General features: G+C 35.6%; 1 protein-coding gene across 1 annotated transcript; it reads left to right on the top strand.

Annotated features, from left to right (window-relative positions):
• Positions 1 to 380: 380 nt before the first annotated feature.
• On the top strand, positions 381 to 7336 carry LOC109083298 (DNA methyltransferase 1-associated protein 1-like). The gene is made up of 11 exons (XM_042762000.1): positions 381 to 546; positions 914 to 1027; positions 1128 to 1219; positions 2850 to 3048; positions 3190 to 3348; positions 3464 to 3631; positions 3870 to 4055; positions 4271 to 4342; positions 4895 to 4967; positions 5836 to 6122; positions 6539 to 7336. Exons 2-11 carry the CDS (start codon positions 929 to 931, stop codon positions 6596 to 6598), a joined length of 1395 nt encoding a protein of 464 aa, XP_042617934.1. The 5' UTR covers positions 381 to 546; positions 914 to 928; the 3' UTR covers positions 6599 to 7336.
• Positions 7337 to 16934: the final 9598 nt, after the last annotated feature.

Raw genomic sequence — 16934 nt, 5'->3', positions numbered from 1 at the left:
GTACCGGATGAAGTGTTTCTTATTCTTACCCAAAATTACAAAATGGAAGAAAGACAATGATTTACATGATTTGTGTGTAAGCATTTTATTGCATTTTATTTTAGTGGTTTTGGATTGTAGAGTTTATAAGAGTGGTAAGGTAAAATTTAGGGATTACTGTTGCCTCTGTTGTGACTATAATAGTTAAACACAATGCATGTATGTTTTGTGTCTGCAAACTGCCATGTACTTACAATAAATGTTTTATTGAACTGTAAAACTTTTTCTTTTGTAGACTGACTCAATACAGAGACAGCTGCTATTTCTAAACACACAAACACCAAAGCAAGGCATTTTATGAACACTGGTTGAGGACAGTATGGTAGATGCACGTCTAGCTTTTGTTCGATAGGTGGCGATCGTTTGCACAAGTGTGTCAAGACGCACAGAGGAGCCGACCATCGAAGAGCAGATCTGCATCCGCCGTACAGCGTTCAGCCAACACTGTCCCGAAAATAAAGACCAGCGTATATATTTTATACACACAGACTACCTGTTTTTGGTCAGGTAAGATTAAATCTTACTTTTAATACCCTTACAGTTCATAAGTGCAGTTCTAGAAGTACTATATGAGCTCAATACGGTTCCCCTCTGTCATGTAACGTGTAAGCTCATTGATTCAGAGATTCGTGTTCATTAGCCACTATTTATTACTTTATCTTCTACTTGCTTAAACAGAGCCACCAGACAGTTTTGAACATTTAACCCTGATGTATTGTCTGTGTTGGGGGGTATTGGTTGTCAGATTTACTGTAGCAAGTAATTCATTCAGCACTCGTATAACAAAGACTAACCTTATTTTCAAAAGCAAACCAACCACTTAATTGATTATTTATATTATAATGTACCTCTTTGCTTATCATTTTGTCTAAAGTATTAGTCCCTCACCATGGCGACCGGTGCTGATGTGAGGGATATCCTGGAGCTGGCAGGAGGAGACAATGATTCAGGACCCATCAGCAAGAAGGACATCATCAACTCAGACAGGGTAACCTGTCACAGATGAGAACCAGCACCATTAGACTTTATGTGACAAATGTTTTGGCTTTGTATTATTGAGACAATTCTCATTCTGTTTGTTGTTGTAGAAAAAAGCCAAGAAAGTGACAGAGACGTTAACCTTCAAGAGACCAGAAGGAATGCACAGAGAAGTTTATGCCTTGCTGTATTCAGATAAAAAGTAAGTCGGCAGTCTCTGCTCAGCCTTTTGACCTCACTGTTTTATTGCCCATATTATTAGATTGTATTTGCCTTCTATAAGTTGATTCCCATGACTAATGATAGATCGTTTGAATGTATCATACTTTGTTTTGTTGAAATTACTAAATGATTAGAAAAAGACAGTAACATGTTTTGTTGTATTAGTTGTATAACAAATAAGTTTGTAAGAGTCTATTATGAGATTTTGTTATAGCTGTATAATTCCCAGTACTTTTAAATGAAAAATCAAATATATATATATATATATATATACAGGTGCATCTCAATAAATTTGAATGTCGTGGAAAAGTTCATTTCAATAATTCAACTCAAATTGTGAAACTCGTGTATTAAATAAATTCAGTGTATATGAATAATAAACTCAGATAATGAATTGGTGGGTTTTTGTTAAATATGAGCCAAAATCATCACAATTAAAAGAACCAAAGACTTAAACTACTTCAGTCTGTGTGCACTGAATTTATTTAATACACGAGTTTCACAATTTGAGTTGAATTACTGAAATAAATGAACTTTTCCATGACATTCTAATTTACTGAGATGCACCTGAGTGTGTGTGTGTATATATATATATATATAAGTAAATATATACTTATTATACATTACTATTCAAAAGTTTGGGTTTGGTGAGGTTTTTTTGTTATAAGAAGTCCCTTATGCTTGCCAAGGCTACATTTGTTTGATCAGAAATGCAGTACAAACAGTAATATTGTGAAATATTATTATAATTTGTAAAATAACTTTTTTTCTATTTTTAATATATTTTAAAATGCATTTTATTCCTGTGATGGCAAAGTTGAATTTTCAGCAGCCATTTCTTCAGTCTTCAATGTCCATCACATGATCCATCAGAAATCATTTTAATATACTGATTTGGTGCTCAGGACACATTTCTTATTAATTAATATTAATGTTGAAAACAGTTGTGCTCCTTAGTATTTTTGTGTAAACCATGACACATTTTTCAGGATTATTTTATGAATAAAAAATTCAAAAGAACAGTATTCATTTGAAATAGACATTTTTTTGTAACATTTTACATGTAATAACTGTTGTTTTTGACCAATTTAATGCATCATTGCTGAATAAAAATATTAATTTGTTTAAAAAATACTTACTGACCCCAAACTTTTGAACAATTGTGTGTGTGTATATATATATATATATATATATATATATATATATATATATATATATATTATATATATATATATATATATATGCAACAATAGAGTTAGGCCATGGTTCAATACATGTGTTTACTTAAAATTTCTTTTGAGAGAAGTATTATTTTTCCTATTTTTACCCAAAATATGATGGATTGGCCATTATTGAGCTTTATAAACACATGTAATGTCTGTTTCATTCACACTGGAAGCCTCCGGAGGCGCCCATGTGCAGAAACTCCACAGAAGTAATAGAACTGATGAGGCTCCAAATGTTGGTCATCTGTTGCAGTTAAAATGTTGGCAAGTGCAAGTAAAAATAAAAGAGTTGTTGATCCCCGTATGCTGTCCGTGGACTCTGATATTATTACACTGAAAAGTGACAACATGTAATTACGTTTTATGTGGTTTTCCTTCTTGCAGTCGGGATGCCCCTCCCCTGTTACCGAGTGATACCACGCAAGGCTACCGGACAGTGAAAGCGAAACTGGGCTGTAAGAAGGTGAGGCCCTGGAAGTGGATGCCATTTTCTAATCCAGCCAGAAAAGATGGAGCCATCTTCCATCACTGGAGACGTGCAGCCGAGGAGGGAAAGGACTACCCATTTGCTCGCTTCAACAAGGTAGGAAAGAGAGGATGATATTGAACAGTAGGAGAAAAGAGAAAATTGCATTAGTAGAGGAGAGAAGAGATTGTTTATTATTCTTGTTTTGAAATTGAAATTCATATTGCATGTCATTGAAAATATTATTCCTGTTTCAAGACTGTGCAGGTGCCTGTGTACTCAGAGCAGGAGTATCAGATGTATCTTCATGACGATGGTTGGACGAAAGCTGAAACGGATCACCTGTTCGACTTGTGCAAACGTTTCGACCTGCGGTTTATTGTTGTACATGATCGTTATGATCACCAACAGTACAGAGTAAATTCCTCTTCATGATTCAGTTTTGTACTGAACATAAAAAAGTAACTTGACCATGTTACAGTTTCTTCCTTCTAATCACATTTCCCCACTGATTTCATTGTCATTACTGTAGAAGCGCTCTGTGGAGGATCTTAAGGAGCGTTATTACAACGTTTGTGGCAAACTGACAAAAGTTCGGGCAGGAACAGGGACAGAGCCTAAGATCTACATATTTGATGCTGGTCATGAGAGACGCAGGAAAGAGCAGCTCGAGAGACTTTTCAGCCGCACTCCAGAGCAGGTGAGAACGCTCAGACCAAGACCAATCTTTATCAGTCTGCATAATTATTGCAACAGTGATGCAGAAATGTACAAATATTTTCAGTTGATTATGAAACTGTGGTGGGATTTGACCGTGGCAGGTGCCAGAATTTTGGTAATTAATGGGACACACTGGAGGTAATGGTGTAAGTTCATAATAAGTGATGGGTAGAAGCTTGATCTCATTTAGACAATGTACTTCCTTTTCCTTTCTGTAGGTGGCAGAAGAGGAGTACCTGATCCAGGAGCTGAGGAAGATTGAGACACGCAAGAAGGAGCGTGAAAAGAAGGCCCAGGACCTCCAGAAGCTCATTACAGCCGCTGACACAACGACAGAAATGCGCAGAGCTGAACGCAAAGCCACCAAGAAGAAGCTGCCGCAGAAACGAGAGACAGAAAAACCTGTAATTATCTCTTTATTTTCCCCTCAAACTGTCTAAATTACATTTTTAACCTTTCTGTGAAAATAATAGTGGTTTGATGGGGGGAAAAAATTAACTATTTTCAATAGCAATCATCCTAATTTTGCACTTTCTTTGCAAAAAAAAATAAAAATCTGTAAACTTTATTACTTTCTACCACTTGCTCTTCTAATACCTTCTCGTCTGTCCAATGGCAGGCTGTTCCTGAAACTGCAGGCATCAAATTCCCAGACTTCAAATCTGCTGGTGTTTCACTACGGAGTCAGAGAGTAAGATCAACTTAACACGCTTCGACAAAACTGACCCCTGATCCGTTTCTTAATATACGATCTATGCAGGATATTATGATACATCCCTCTTCGCTGCAGGGGCCTGTGGCGTTTAACTTCTCTCTCATTAGCCAGGAGTTGATTGATTCACACAGTCATAGGTAGAGTAATCTACGCACAGAAAGGCATTCCTCTTAAAGAGTAATGAAGGGAGGTCGCTCTATATAAAACACATTAAGGATGGTACTGGGGTAGTGTATGACTCAGATGTGGCTGGTCATCTGTTAGTCAGACTTGGGTGCATAAACATGTTTTGATCTGCCCTCTCTGAAGTGCATTTCAGGGGTATTATGAATGAAAGATGACCCCATTTTTATTCCATTGCTTCCCCTTTTTCCTACCATGTAGCCATCTGAGATTAAAGGTGTTAATGTTCCAGCTAGAGGTCTAACACCTCATGGATTAAGACACGAGTACACAAGTGCAACTTAAGTTTACTGAAAGTTTATTTGGAACTATAGATTTTGCTAACTAGTGAATTTGTGTGCTTAGATGAAGCTGCCCAGCTCAGTTGGACAGAAGAAAATAAAAGCAATTGAACAGATCCTGACGGAGCAAGGAGTGGGTGAGTAGCTTTTTAATAAGCATTCCTTCTCTCTTCTGACTTCCTACCTCTCATATGATTCTATAGCCATTTCTACTGAACGGTGATAAAGAGGTTCATTCTAAAAATGGTTACTGATTCTGATTCACTACTCTTGTTTCAATTCTAATTTGAATTGAGTAATTTAGGAAAATATCAGTTATAATATTGATTTTGCTTGCATATTATGAAATGTTCTTTTCTTATATATGCATTTCTTTAATAAAAAAAATAACATTTTATAAAGTTATTTTAAAAGGATAAATTGGTGAAAATCACATTAAATAGTATAGATATTGAGACTTTTGAATGGGGTTTATTAATGATTTTTTTTTAAAGAATAATGAACATTATATGGACAGGCTCAAAGCAGTTGTTTAATGTTTACTTATGAAATGGATTTGTTTCACTAAAAAGCACCTTTAAAAGAATCTTTTGTGACTTCGACTACAGTGCTCATGATGTGTGCTATTGAATGCGGCCTGTTAGGACAAATCAATAGAAACATACATTCATATAAATATATATTTGTATTTTTATTCCATTATTTTAGAGTACAGTGCATTTTTATCTCATAACATTTAGTTCAGATTTTAAACTGGTAAACTATGAGTTCTTTTGTCATGGTGGGGAAAACACTGGCGTAGAATAAGATAAATGATTGATCATGGAATTTTAAGAATCATTATTGGGATTGTTGAAAGGAGAACAGTTTTACCCGGCTATAGTGTTCTTCATATAAATCTTCTAAAATCAACTGTTGCAAACAAAAAAAGATAATTACACAGTTCTAAACAAAGAATTTGCTTTGAACCATCTCATAACGTATCCCTCATCCTTTCCTCGATAGACCTCAACCCCATGCCCACAGAGGAGATTGTGCAGATGTTTAACGAACTCCGCAGCGATCTGGTCCTGGTTTATGAGTTGAAGCAGGCCTACAGTAACTGTGAGTACGAACAGCAGATGTTGCGGCACCGCTATGATGCTCTGCTAAAAGCAGGGGGCGCAGTCACACTACTGAGTGAGAGCAGTGGAGCAGCTGACAGTCAATCCTGGCCCAGCGTTGATGACATCAAAACCGAAGCCAAAGAGCAGATTATTGATGTGGTTGGAGCTCCACTCACTCCAAATTCGGTGAGTTTTCAGAGGGAAGTACCTATCTAAGTGTCTATCTGTAAATTGCAGTGACTTAATAAATTATTAGCTTAGTAATTTATATGATAGACCTGCTTTAGTGATTGACCTCAACAAGCATCATCATGGCATTTGATCTACTTTTAAATATTAAAAATATTTATTTGAATATTTCAAACCCAAATTCAGTTGTTTTCATATTATTTTTTATTTATTTTCTTATGTATTTTACATATTTTTTTTGATTGTACATCATCTACTGATGTATTTATTTAAAGCATAAATTATTTTATAAAATGATAAGTGTTTAATGTTTTTTAATTACTTGATGAATGTGATTTTTAAAATTTAAAACTCCACTGGCATTAATATTTCAACATGGTTTCTTCTCTTTGCATGGTTTCTTCTCTTCTCAGCGCAAACGCAGAGAATCTGCCTCAAGTTCCTCATCTATTAAGAAGGTGAAGAAACCGTGACATAAATGACTTTGTAAACTCAACTGGACACTTTTTGAAAGAGGATAGAGAGGTTTATTGGAGCTCTCTTAAGTGATTGCCTGCTTCAGGGTCAGAGGGTGAGGTTGTGGTTGTAGGTCCTCTGTTATCTGCTCTTTTGATGACTGCTCTCTGGCTCTCTCTTTTAATGTATTCCACACACTGACTACCCTCTCCGTCCACCACCCCTCAATCCAACATGCTTCCAACCTCTCTCCATTCTCAAGACCAAACCTGTGCCATGACACAGACCACCCTTGACAACCTATTCCATTATACCACCTCTTCTGTCCAACCAGGCAGCCCAAACCCAGATGAACTGTAAATTGACAGAAAGCTAATCAGCACATGGCAAGACAGAAGCAAGTAGACAGATAAAAAGAAAAGTCTGCCTGTCTGTCTGAAATTAACGTATGCTGGACAGATGGTATGAGTGAATCTGGATCTTGTTTGCTGAATTTATTAAAAAGTATGTTTTCTTTTTGGCTGCATCTTGAAACAGCAGGCTCTGGAAAAAATGTCTCATTTTTTGGAGGTGTCCCTGTCTAGCTGGCGTCTTTACATCTGCCATTCTGATTTGCTTGTTTTCACCTGCAGTCCTGCATTTTCTCGGAAGAGCCGTAAACAGAGTGTTACGCATCTCAAATAGATGCTCTTGTATATTGAGTTCATTACCTGTAAAATGTCATTGTGTTTAATAAATGTTTTTTTCTCCCTAAATGTTTCCCTTTTAATTTAATTAATTAAATTAATTTGTGAAAGTGTAATGAAAGGAAAACAATGAAATAGAATATTAATATCTTGTGACCATGATTCAGTGTTGTAATATGACTGCTATTTAGGTTACGGACTGGTTTAGATTAAATTTAAAAACAAATGTAGTAGTAAAAAACACTAAAAGCCAAGGTTAAAATTTTTTCCAACATCTGACAGTGAAGCTGAAAGCGTTAACAAAACACACCCATGCGTTGATTTGTTCCGTGAGATCCGTGTATTTCGCTCCGCATTTGTGATGCGCTCTGTGCGTTTTAAATTAGCTGTCAAGCGCGTGCATCAATAACGTGAACCGCGCGAGCACTCCCGCTCGTCATCGCCACTTCATGAATTCGGCGCGATAAAGACATCTCCAGTAAATTCATTAAAGTTTTGAACATGACAGGAAGCATTTATAATTTGCATGTCAACTCTACATAACCCGTGATAAATTAAATTTATTCGAGACAGTAAAGAGCGGTAGTGAGCCTCTCAACTGAGTCGATAGCATAACAGACCTTCTGACTGAAATGTTTTTTAAAGGTTTGCAATTAAAATGTATTTTCAATGACAAATATATTATAATTTAAAAGTTAACAATTTTTAAAATGTCTTTAAATGAGTTAACGGGCCATCAACAATAACTAGAAGAATGTTTTAACATTGTTCCTATTCTTAAAACGGGTAAGTCCATACCACAGCTATAACCATAAATCTAACTAAAAAGCTTTAGTTATTGTTACAATAATCTGAGAATATGGAAGTCCTCCTATTACGGGTATTACGCCATAGATGAACTTGCAGAATGATTTTGACTTTGAAAAGGCCGTTCTCACCAAGAATGGTAAGCATAAATAGAACTATGAAGTCCTTTAATGTCACAAGTCTCTTTGATAACTGTATTAGCGTTCACACCAACCGATGATAACGATCTCTTTATTGAAGTGTGTGCAGCAGTACTCTCTTTTGCCGTTTTAAATGGCTGATCAGTGTTTGCATCGTTCATCACCTGGAAAAAGTGTTCTTAACGAGATTCCAGGTTGTTCCTTGTGTCATTATCTTTATACTTGTGGTGTGGACTTGCTTGTTCTCATATAGTTCTCGTTGGGACACAATATAAATGTATAGGCAATATAGGCTATCACACTGATATTTTTAAATGAGCTATTCTATACACTGGAAGTCATTATGGACTTACATTTCTGACAAAATTCAGACAGTATATTTTCTTCACCAATGAAAATAGCTTCTAATCAAACCAAAGCATCAGGCTTTGCGGGTTACCAATACACAGAAACAGAGTAAGTAATTAGATTCAGTAAGTTTTAATTATTTTACAAGCTCTCTTAACATTGTTTTAAATATGAGGTAAGTGGTAGTGTCCACAGGAAAATAATTAATCCTCTTTATCTTTCTTGTCTGACTTTAGATAATAAAGCGGCTTCCATGGTACCTGAGGAAAGCTAGCAGCTGTGATCTGTTGAGAGAGAGTGAATAACAGTGGTAAAATTGATTCTTGGTTTCTATATTTCATTTTGGAAATTGGCTCATAAATCCCGACGTATGATCTATGGTGGCCATCTTTGGAAAAAAAAAAAGAAAAAAAATCAGTGTGTAATTTCTCCCTTGACAGAACACAGCCGAAAGACGATCCTTCTTTTCCCCTCTCTCTTCTTCTTCTTCTTCTTCAATGCTTCTTTTCATGACTTTGTGATGGCTCCATCTCATTACAGCAAATTAATTTATCAAACATGTTACTAAGCAAATCTCATTCCAAAATTTTGAATGGGCATTTGTGTCATTCTCAGATGAGGATGAACTTCATGTGAACAGTCTCATGTCTTTCCTGTCATACTTTTCATGTTTTTTTTTTTTTTTTTTTTTCTTTAATGCGGGGTGAATGGCTTGCGTTCATGTTAATGTGTCTTTGGGAGCCCAAACAGGGTCATTGAATTGCAACCCATGTGAAAATGTAAATGGCTGAGCATTCCTCCTCAGTGGGACACCAGACGTTAGGGGATGGAGAGGTAAAAGGCATCGAGCAGAACCCTGGCGGAGTGGTTTATTATCCCAACGAAGAAGTGATGGTGTGAAACGAGAGCTCTTTATCAGAGGCACTGGAGTGGAGAAGAGCTTTTTAATCATGGCCTAAGAGGGGTGAAGGTTTTTTATCATTATTGAAGTCTTTCCAGGGCTAATTGTGGCTATACATCATTGTCTGAGAGCACGACTAGACGCAGATGCGGTAGGGATATGAAGGAGAAGAGTTAGTCAGGAAAAAGACGACTTGAGGTCTGTCATCGAGGCTTCATACAGTTTTTATCACTCTGTCTAAATGCATAGATCTCCATCACAGTCAGATGATGATAATGAGCTATTATTGAACTTCAAAGTACATGTTCTGAAAGGGTGAAACAAAAAAAAAACTAAAATAAATTAATTGTCTGAACTCTATTTATTTTTATTTTTTTTAACATCAACATAGGTGAGTTCATCTCCAAGAAAGACAATGGAAATCTTTATCCAAGTTACAGTGGACTTTGCTGACTTCAGATTTGAGAAGCAAAAGTGGACGTCTGCAGGGAAAGGTCAGTGTAGCACATTCCAGCTTCCTTCCTCTCTGACAGGGAAGTCATGGCCTAACGGTTAGAGTGTTGGACTTGCAATTCAAGGGTTACAAGTTTGAGTCTCGGGCCGGCGGGAATTGTAGGTGGGGGGAGTGAAAGTGTCACTTTCACTTTTTCACTTTTTTTCTTTACCTATTAGATGAAGTTACAGTCCCAGTCGCCTGCTGGTAGTTACTGTGTGCTTACGGCCAGTTTTAACCACCACAGTCTGCTTTGGACAATCGATATCCATGCCCTTAAGACTGAAAGGAAGGTTAGTATATGGAGATACTCTATGTCTCTCTGGAGAAAAATTGTTATTCACTCAGCAGGACACCTTGGTAATTAGAGGGGAGACATAATTGGAGACTGACATTAAGGATTTTTCTGAAATATAATGCAGAAATATTTATATTAGTTGATTTGGGGTTAGTAATTTTTTTTTTTTTTAAAGACATTACCACTTTTATTCAGCAAGGATGCATTAAATTGACCAAAAGTCACAGTAAAGAGGTTTATAATGTTACAGAATATTTCTATTTCAAATAAATGCTGTTCTTTTGAGCTTTCTATTCGTCAAGGAATCCTAAAAAAAAGGTATCTTGGTTTCCACAAGTATATTATGTAGTCCATCTGTTTTCAACATTGATTTGTTTCTTAAACACCAAATTAGCATATTAGAATGATTTCTGTAGGATCATGTGACACTGAAGACTGGAGTAATAGATGCTGAAAATTCAGCTTTTCTACCACGGGAATAAATTAAAATTTTAAAATATATTGAAACAGAAAAAATAATTGACATTGTAATATTTCACAGTATTACTGTTTTTACTGTATTTTTGATCAAATACTGTAAATGCAGCTTAATAACATAAATATTCATTTAATTGTGTATGCTCAAAGTTAATCTTTAAAAACAGTAATTTTGTTACATATAAACGAAGCAAATTTCAAAATGAATGTGCAGTTTTTATGCTATACATTATAACTTCTAAATTCTCTCATAGCACTGAAGACTCAATTTAGGTTTTATGTTTACAAAAATATTTTATCTGTAATTTTACTATTTGCCATCAGTTGATCGGTCATAAAAAGAATTATCATTACATCCTTAACAAACATATGTAAACACGAATCTTACTCTTTGGAAAGCATTAACAGCATAAAAAAATACTTTTGAAGTGACATTGACAAGCTTTTACTCACACTGTTAAGTAAAACATTAAGTTCATTTAGAGAAAGCTGTTTCTGTCCCATCTAGCAGCCAAGCCAAAGAACCAGATGGCTTTGAGCAAGACAGAGAGTAGTTATTCTGCTCTATCCCTTTGACCAGCACTGCCTCAATTATCAGACTGAAGTTTCATTAGCTCCAGCAGCTGATGCCACAGTGGAGGAGCGCTGAAGTGTGGTGAGAAGAAGTGAAGTTAAAAACGACTCATGCTAGTTGCTGTAACCTAGGCTGCTAATTTTAGGAACCATTATATTAAATCCTAAAAATGCCTGAGCCAGGGTTACATTTGCTATCAAAGCCTGTGGAAATTTAGTTGCTGGAAGAAACAGGTTTTGCGTGTGTACTCTGAGAGAGGTTATCGCAGGGCTAAGCACAGGGAAAGTGGCAGATTTAAAGGATTCAACCCCAAGATGCTGTTGAGCTATCATGGATGACAGGCCTATTCCTCTGCTGTCAATTTCTGCAAGAGATTAAACCCAAGAATAAAGCTTGGACCATAAAATATACAAGACTTTGGTACCTCTTGTCAAGACTTTGTCATATCTCTGAACCATCATTTGAATTTAACTTTTGAGTCCAGTGATATTAATTGCTTTTATATCTACAAACAGATTGTTGTTTACATGGCCTCGGGTGAGCGAGGCGGATTTATCAATTCACTAAAGGCACTAAAGTGTAATCTTCAGTCTTTCCCAATGTAAAGAAAATCAATACGCTCAGCTGGAATCCCGAGCAGAGGGGTTAATTACAGCTCAGAGTGCTTGTAGAAAGACAAGATGCATTGGGAATGCATGTCAGATTGGTTGGATTCATTCAGTGTGTGCATGTTTAAGTTTGTGTTTAAAGCATCGTTTAAAGCTTTATAACAGTTAACATGCCAAATCTTATATTTTGTATTAGATGTATTCTTAGATTATATTTTGGAGACAATTTGAGACAAAAGTCAAAATTATGACATACTAGGTCATAATTATGAGATAAAAAGTTGAAATTATGACAAAAAAATAAGGTGATTAAAGGAAACAATTTTTAAACATTATGGCTTTTAATCTCAAATGTCTTAATTGTGGCCTTTATATGTAATAATTATGATGTTTTATTTCAAAAAAATCTCATAACAGGGTTCCTACACATTTTCCATTTCAAAATTCCATACTTTTCCAGACTCAAATTTCCAGACTTCTCTGTAGATTTTTTTAGACCCTGTTTCATAGTGAAAAACAAAAGGTTAAAATTCACAACATTGAATTCACAATCTGATACTCCAACAATACTACAAATATTGCTGTCACAGTGAGAGTAAAAATATGCCAGGCACAGAGCAATGGAGACACTTAATTATAAATATTCATAATTCTGCTCAGCTGAAAATGTAGGATTATAATATAGGTTTGACATGCTTTCACACTTTTTCATGAAAAACTCTCTGCTTTTATGATACATTTATTTTTAGAAATTCTCAATTTTATGTTTTAAAAAACAGAATAGAGCAATAGAAAACAGCAATAGTCTGGATTTTTTTTCCATGATCTGTTTTCTGTTTTTCCATGCTTTTACAGACCTGGAAAATACTAAAATAAAATTGCATACTTTTCCAAACTGTGTCGGAACCCTGTCATAATTATGACTTTTTATCTAATAATTTAGACTTATGACTTGTGATTTTTTTTCTTATGTGGCATAAATGGGCTTCCATAGAAACCACATTAGCAAGTCTTCATCTTTATACTTTACCATTCACAGTCCATTATTAAGCTATTAGAAAATGATCACAAAATAAAGATATAATTTGCAATTTTCATATTTTTGAATATTTGACTTGTATTGAATGAGGGCAGAGAGGAGAATTAGAGCTTTAAGAAAGGCTCATAAAGTCTTATTAAGACAGATCTGGAATTGGTTTAATGATGTCTAATTGAGGGTGCAATCACACATTTAATGCAAAAATCCCTTGTGGCACAGTGCATAGAAATGAGTCAATTACGTATTCATTAGAGGTGCAGACAGACTGTAGGTGCATCGTGAATTGCATGAAGTATTTGTCTTGATAACAATGTTTAAAAAGCTACTAATAAAAACTCTTTAAACTGCCTAAATGTCTTGAAAGCTGGGCATTTGGTATAGTTCACCTATATTTCTTCTGCAAAACATATATATATATATTTTTTTGTAGAACTTTTTGTTGGAGCCCATTGACTTTCATTGTATGGCAAAAAAAAGTTATACAAGAAGAAAATATGTTCTTTTGTGTTCCACAGGGAAAAAAATGGCTACAAGTTTGTAATGACATGAGAATTAGTTAATAAAAGATTTTTCATTTTTGAGTGAACTTTATTTCTAAAGGGACAATGTAAAACAAAATAATAATAATAATAATAAAAAAATTAATAGTAATAATGGATAAAGCAACATTAATGTTCATATTGTTGATTACGTAGAAGCCATTTCTTAAAATGTTACTTAAATTAATTAAACGATATGCATTCTTTAATTGATTGATTGCCCAAATAAACGCCTATTCTGAAACGACTTGTAATCTCTCTACTGAAATAAAAAAATCCTGCTTTATGTCAACACAATGTCCTTTAAAAAAGAACATTCAAACTGTTTTTGACACATTTAATTTCAGATAACACTGATGGAGCCAGGATATGACTTCTGCCATATATCTGTCAACTTATTTGCAACCTCTTCTGCATTTTTACCATGTGTGAAATAGACTGTATTGTATTGTTAACATACATTATGATTTTACATTGTTGACACACCATGGGTAAATCATTAATATACATGAGAATTGGGCCCAATATGGACCCTTGTGGAATACCAGTTGATAGACATAGTGAATTAAATGTATAATTATCAGTGTTTACTAATTGAGAACGGGAAGAAAGATAAGATTCAATTAAATTTGCACACTTTGTTGAAAAAAATGTAATTGAATAAGTTATGCAAAAGATTATTATGATTTACAGTATCAAATGCTTTCTGTGAATCAAGAAATACTGACCCTACCACTCCATCTTTATCCATTAATGCCTTTACCTTTTCAATAAAATAACAAGTAGCAGTTTCTTTTGAATGATTTACCCTAAAACCAAACTGGATCGGATGTAATTGGAAAGGACTTTTATTAAGATAATCAGTAATTTGTTTGCCCACCAGTTTTTCAAAAACCTTTGATATTGTGGGTAGGACACTAAAATGTTAAACGCAGGTCATCTCCCAGTCTCCCTTAAATATAAGAGCCACAACTGCTGGCTTCCAAAAATGAATTCACCCTTGATCTAATGAAATATTAACTTTGATTATAATTAACTAGTTGAAGAACTAATTCTATTGAAGAACTAATTTGTTTCAATAAAAGTGTGTCTATACTATAAATATCCTCAGCCATTGAGGACTTAAGAGACATGACTACTTTTTCAACATCTAGCTTAGTTACTGGTCTTATTACCAACACTGTCTCACTAGCATTGTTAGTTCGTAAATAAGGTTGTTGAACTAACCCTTTAATACACTTATAAACTTTGAATTTTGCAGTGATGTCATATTTCTCTCACATCTAACAATTATCTGGTGGGCAACAGGAGCTACAATTAGACCCTGTTTCCAGTTTTGAAGAGATGATGATGTTTGTGTGAGTTTAAAAGAGCTTTTAGGTCAGACTCTTTCCCTCTGTTTTCTCCTTCTTTGTCACTTTTTCTGTTTCTTTCTCACCGCCCCTCCCCTGCCTTCTCACGCTGTCACCCTTTACGTTGTCCATCGGCGGTGCACACAATTACAGGCTCTGATTGCTATCAGCCAGGGTTGGGGGGCTTACAAATTAGGGGATAAATAGGATTTCCAACATGCTGGATGGCAAAGGCCAGGGAATGGTAATGAAAAACTATACATCACAATCAGCGCGACAGCCCTATTCATACAGCCAGGCATTACACTCACTCTTCATAATAATAGCCAAATGACAGTCATGGCTGTAAGGCAGCAGCGAGATGCTCCTCATAAGCATCTCCCATCTGAGCAACATCTATGCCCAGGCTTTATTGTTATGCTGCGGTGTGATGCCATTTGCATGCTTTTTGAGAGATCTTGATTTATTTCGTCATTGTCGTATCCCGTGAGTTTATGGTAGGGCTTTTTCTGTGGTTTTGTGAACCTGGCTTCTGGCTTATTGAAATATAGCTGGATTTGAGCTGGATTTTTATGATTTAGGACTGTTAAAAATGCCTCTGTCTCCTCAAGGGAGGAATATTGCTGTGTGGCCATTTTAGGTTAAAGTCTGTTTCGTTTATAAACATTTTGAGTGCTTGTTTGTCACATAGATGCATGTTTGCTTATGCTCTGAAACACACAAAGTATGACAAAACATAGAAAAAGTTAACTTTTTACGCTGTCTACTCATCTCCTATGGCTTATTTTAAGCTTCAATTTGCATTGCAGAGCCCTAAAACTTAACAGACATTGAGAGGAAAGTTAACCACTCTTGTTTCTCTGGCTGAGGGACAGACATTCTCAAGCAGATGAAGACTCATTTACTTCCACAATCAGTCACAGAGGAGCCAATCTGTCCCCCCAAAAAATACGCACACACTCATTCTCGCACACAGAGGTTGTCAGACTGCTGTAGGACTGAATCCACAGACCTACTCAGACCACAATTACTTGCGCTATAATGAGAAACTCGAGTCTGCCCACTTCAGTATCGGACTGCCACTAGGAGGAGATGGAGTCAATTAGAATGCATTGCACTGACAATGCAAACTCATTCACTTAGCCTGACAACCTATCATGGCATCCCTCAGAGAGGATGTTGCAGTAATTGGCTCTATTTTTATTTTTGGTAGTCAGTAGTCTAAGAAGCATCACAAAATGTTTTCTGCTTTGGATATCTCCTCAAACTTGTGTAGTTTCTCTCGACTTGTGATTTGGTGAAGTTTTCTAGCTTCGCTGAGCCACTCTGAATCTGTTTTACTTGACTGGTTTGCAGTTACATTAAAATAACTGAAGCTAGTTTAGATTAGTACTGTTTTAATGGCATTCCGATTGTGTTTAGACCAGTGGTTCTCATCCTTTATGATTCCAAGGCATCTCGTTATATTTCTGGTACCTCTGCTAAAAAAAAAAAAAAAAAAAAAAAAAAAAACTTCAGCGTTTAAACTTTTTATTGCCAATTAATTCACTTGACAGCCATGCGAGTCATTTTTGAGTCATTTGAGCCATTTTTAAAATTATATTTTTACCATATGAAATATCTTAGCTTGACATAACTAGAAAAATATGTCCAAGAACCCTGGTTCATAACTAAAAATGACAGTTGTTGAGAGAACGAATAAATGTCAGCTTGCATCTTGATTTGTGTCTGTTCTAGGTTATTTAAAAGCTTTTTGTCCTATTTTCAACAATTATAAGCCATCTTTTGGCCCCCTTTGAAGTTTGCAGAGTCCCTCTTGGGTTCCTGTTCACCATGTTGAGAATTACTGGTTAATACTGGCCCTCATAGCTGAATGTATGGTTTTCCTCTCTTGTTCTCCCTAACTAATCCAGGTTTCTACTTGAGTGATAAAAGATTCCCTGATTAGCTTTTTTTTGGAATCATCTGATTATAAGATGATAAAACAATTGCTCCTAGGGCCTCTTCTGGCAGCCTCAAGAGAGATCAGTCACATTTGATCTAATTCTCAGAGAGATAAAGGGCACGTTCACACATAGCACAAATACACAC

This window comes from Cyprinus carpio, chromosome A8 (assembly GCF_018340385.1).
Source record: "Cyprinus carpio isolate SPL01 chromosome A8, ASM1834038v1, whole genome shotgun sequence".
NCBI classification, from domain to species: Eukaryota; Metazoa; Chordata; class Actinopteri; order Cypriniformes; family Cyprinidae; genus Cyprinus; species Cyprinus carpio.
This window is presented reverse-complemented; position numbering and strand designations above follow the sequence as displayed.

Coding starts and splice junctions, on each gene's coding strand:
- LOC109083298 (XM_042762000.1), top strand. CDS start 929: ATGGCGACCGGTGCTGATGTGAGGGATATCCTGGAGCTGGCAGGAGGA. Junction 3,632..3,869: donor TCAGCCGCACTCCAGAGCAG/GTGAGAACGCTC, acceptor TCCTTTCTGTAG/GTGGCAGAAGAGGAGTACCT. Junction 4,343..4,894: donor TTTCACTACGGAGTCAGAGA/GTAAGATCAACT, acceptor TTGTGTGCTTAG/ATGAAGCTGCCCAGCTCAGT.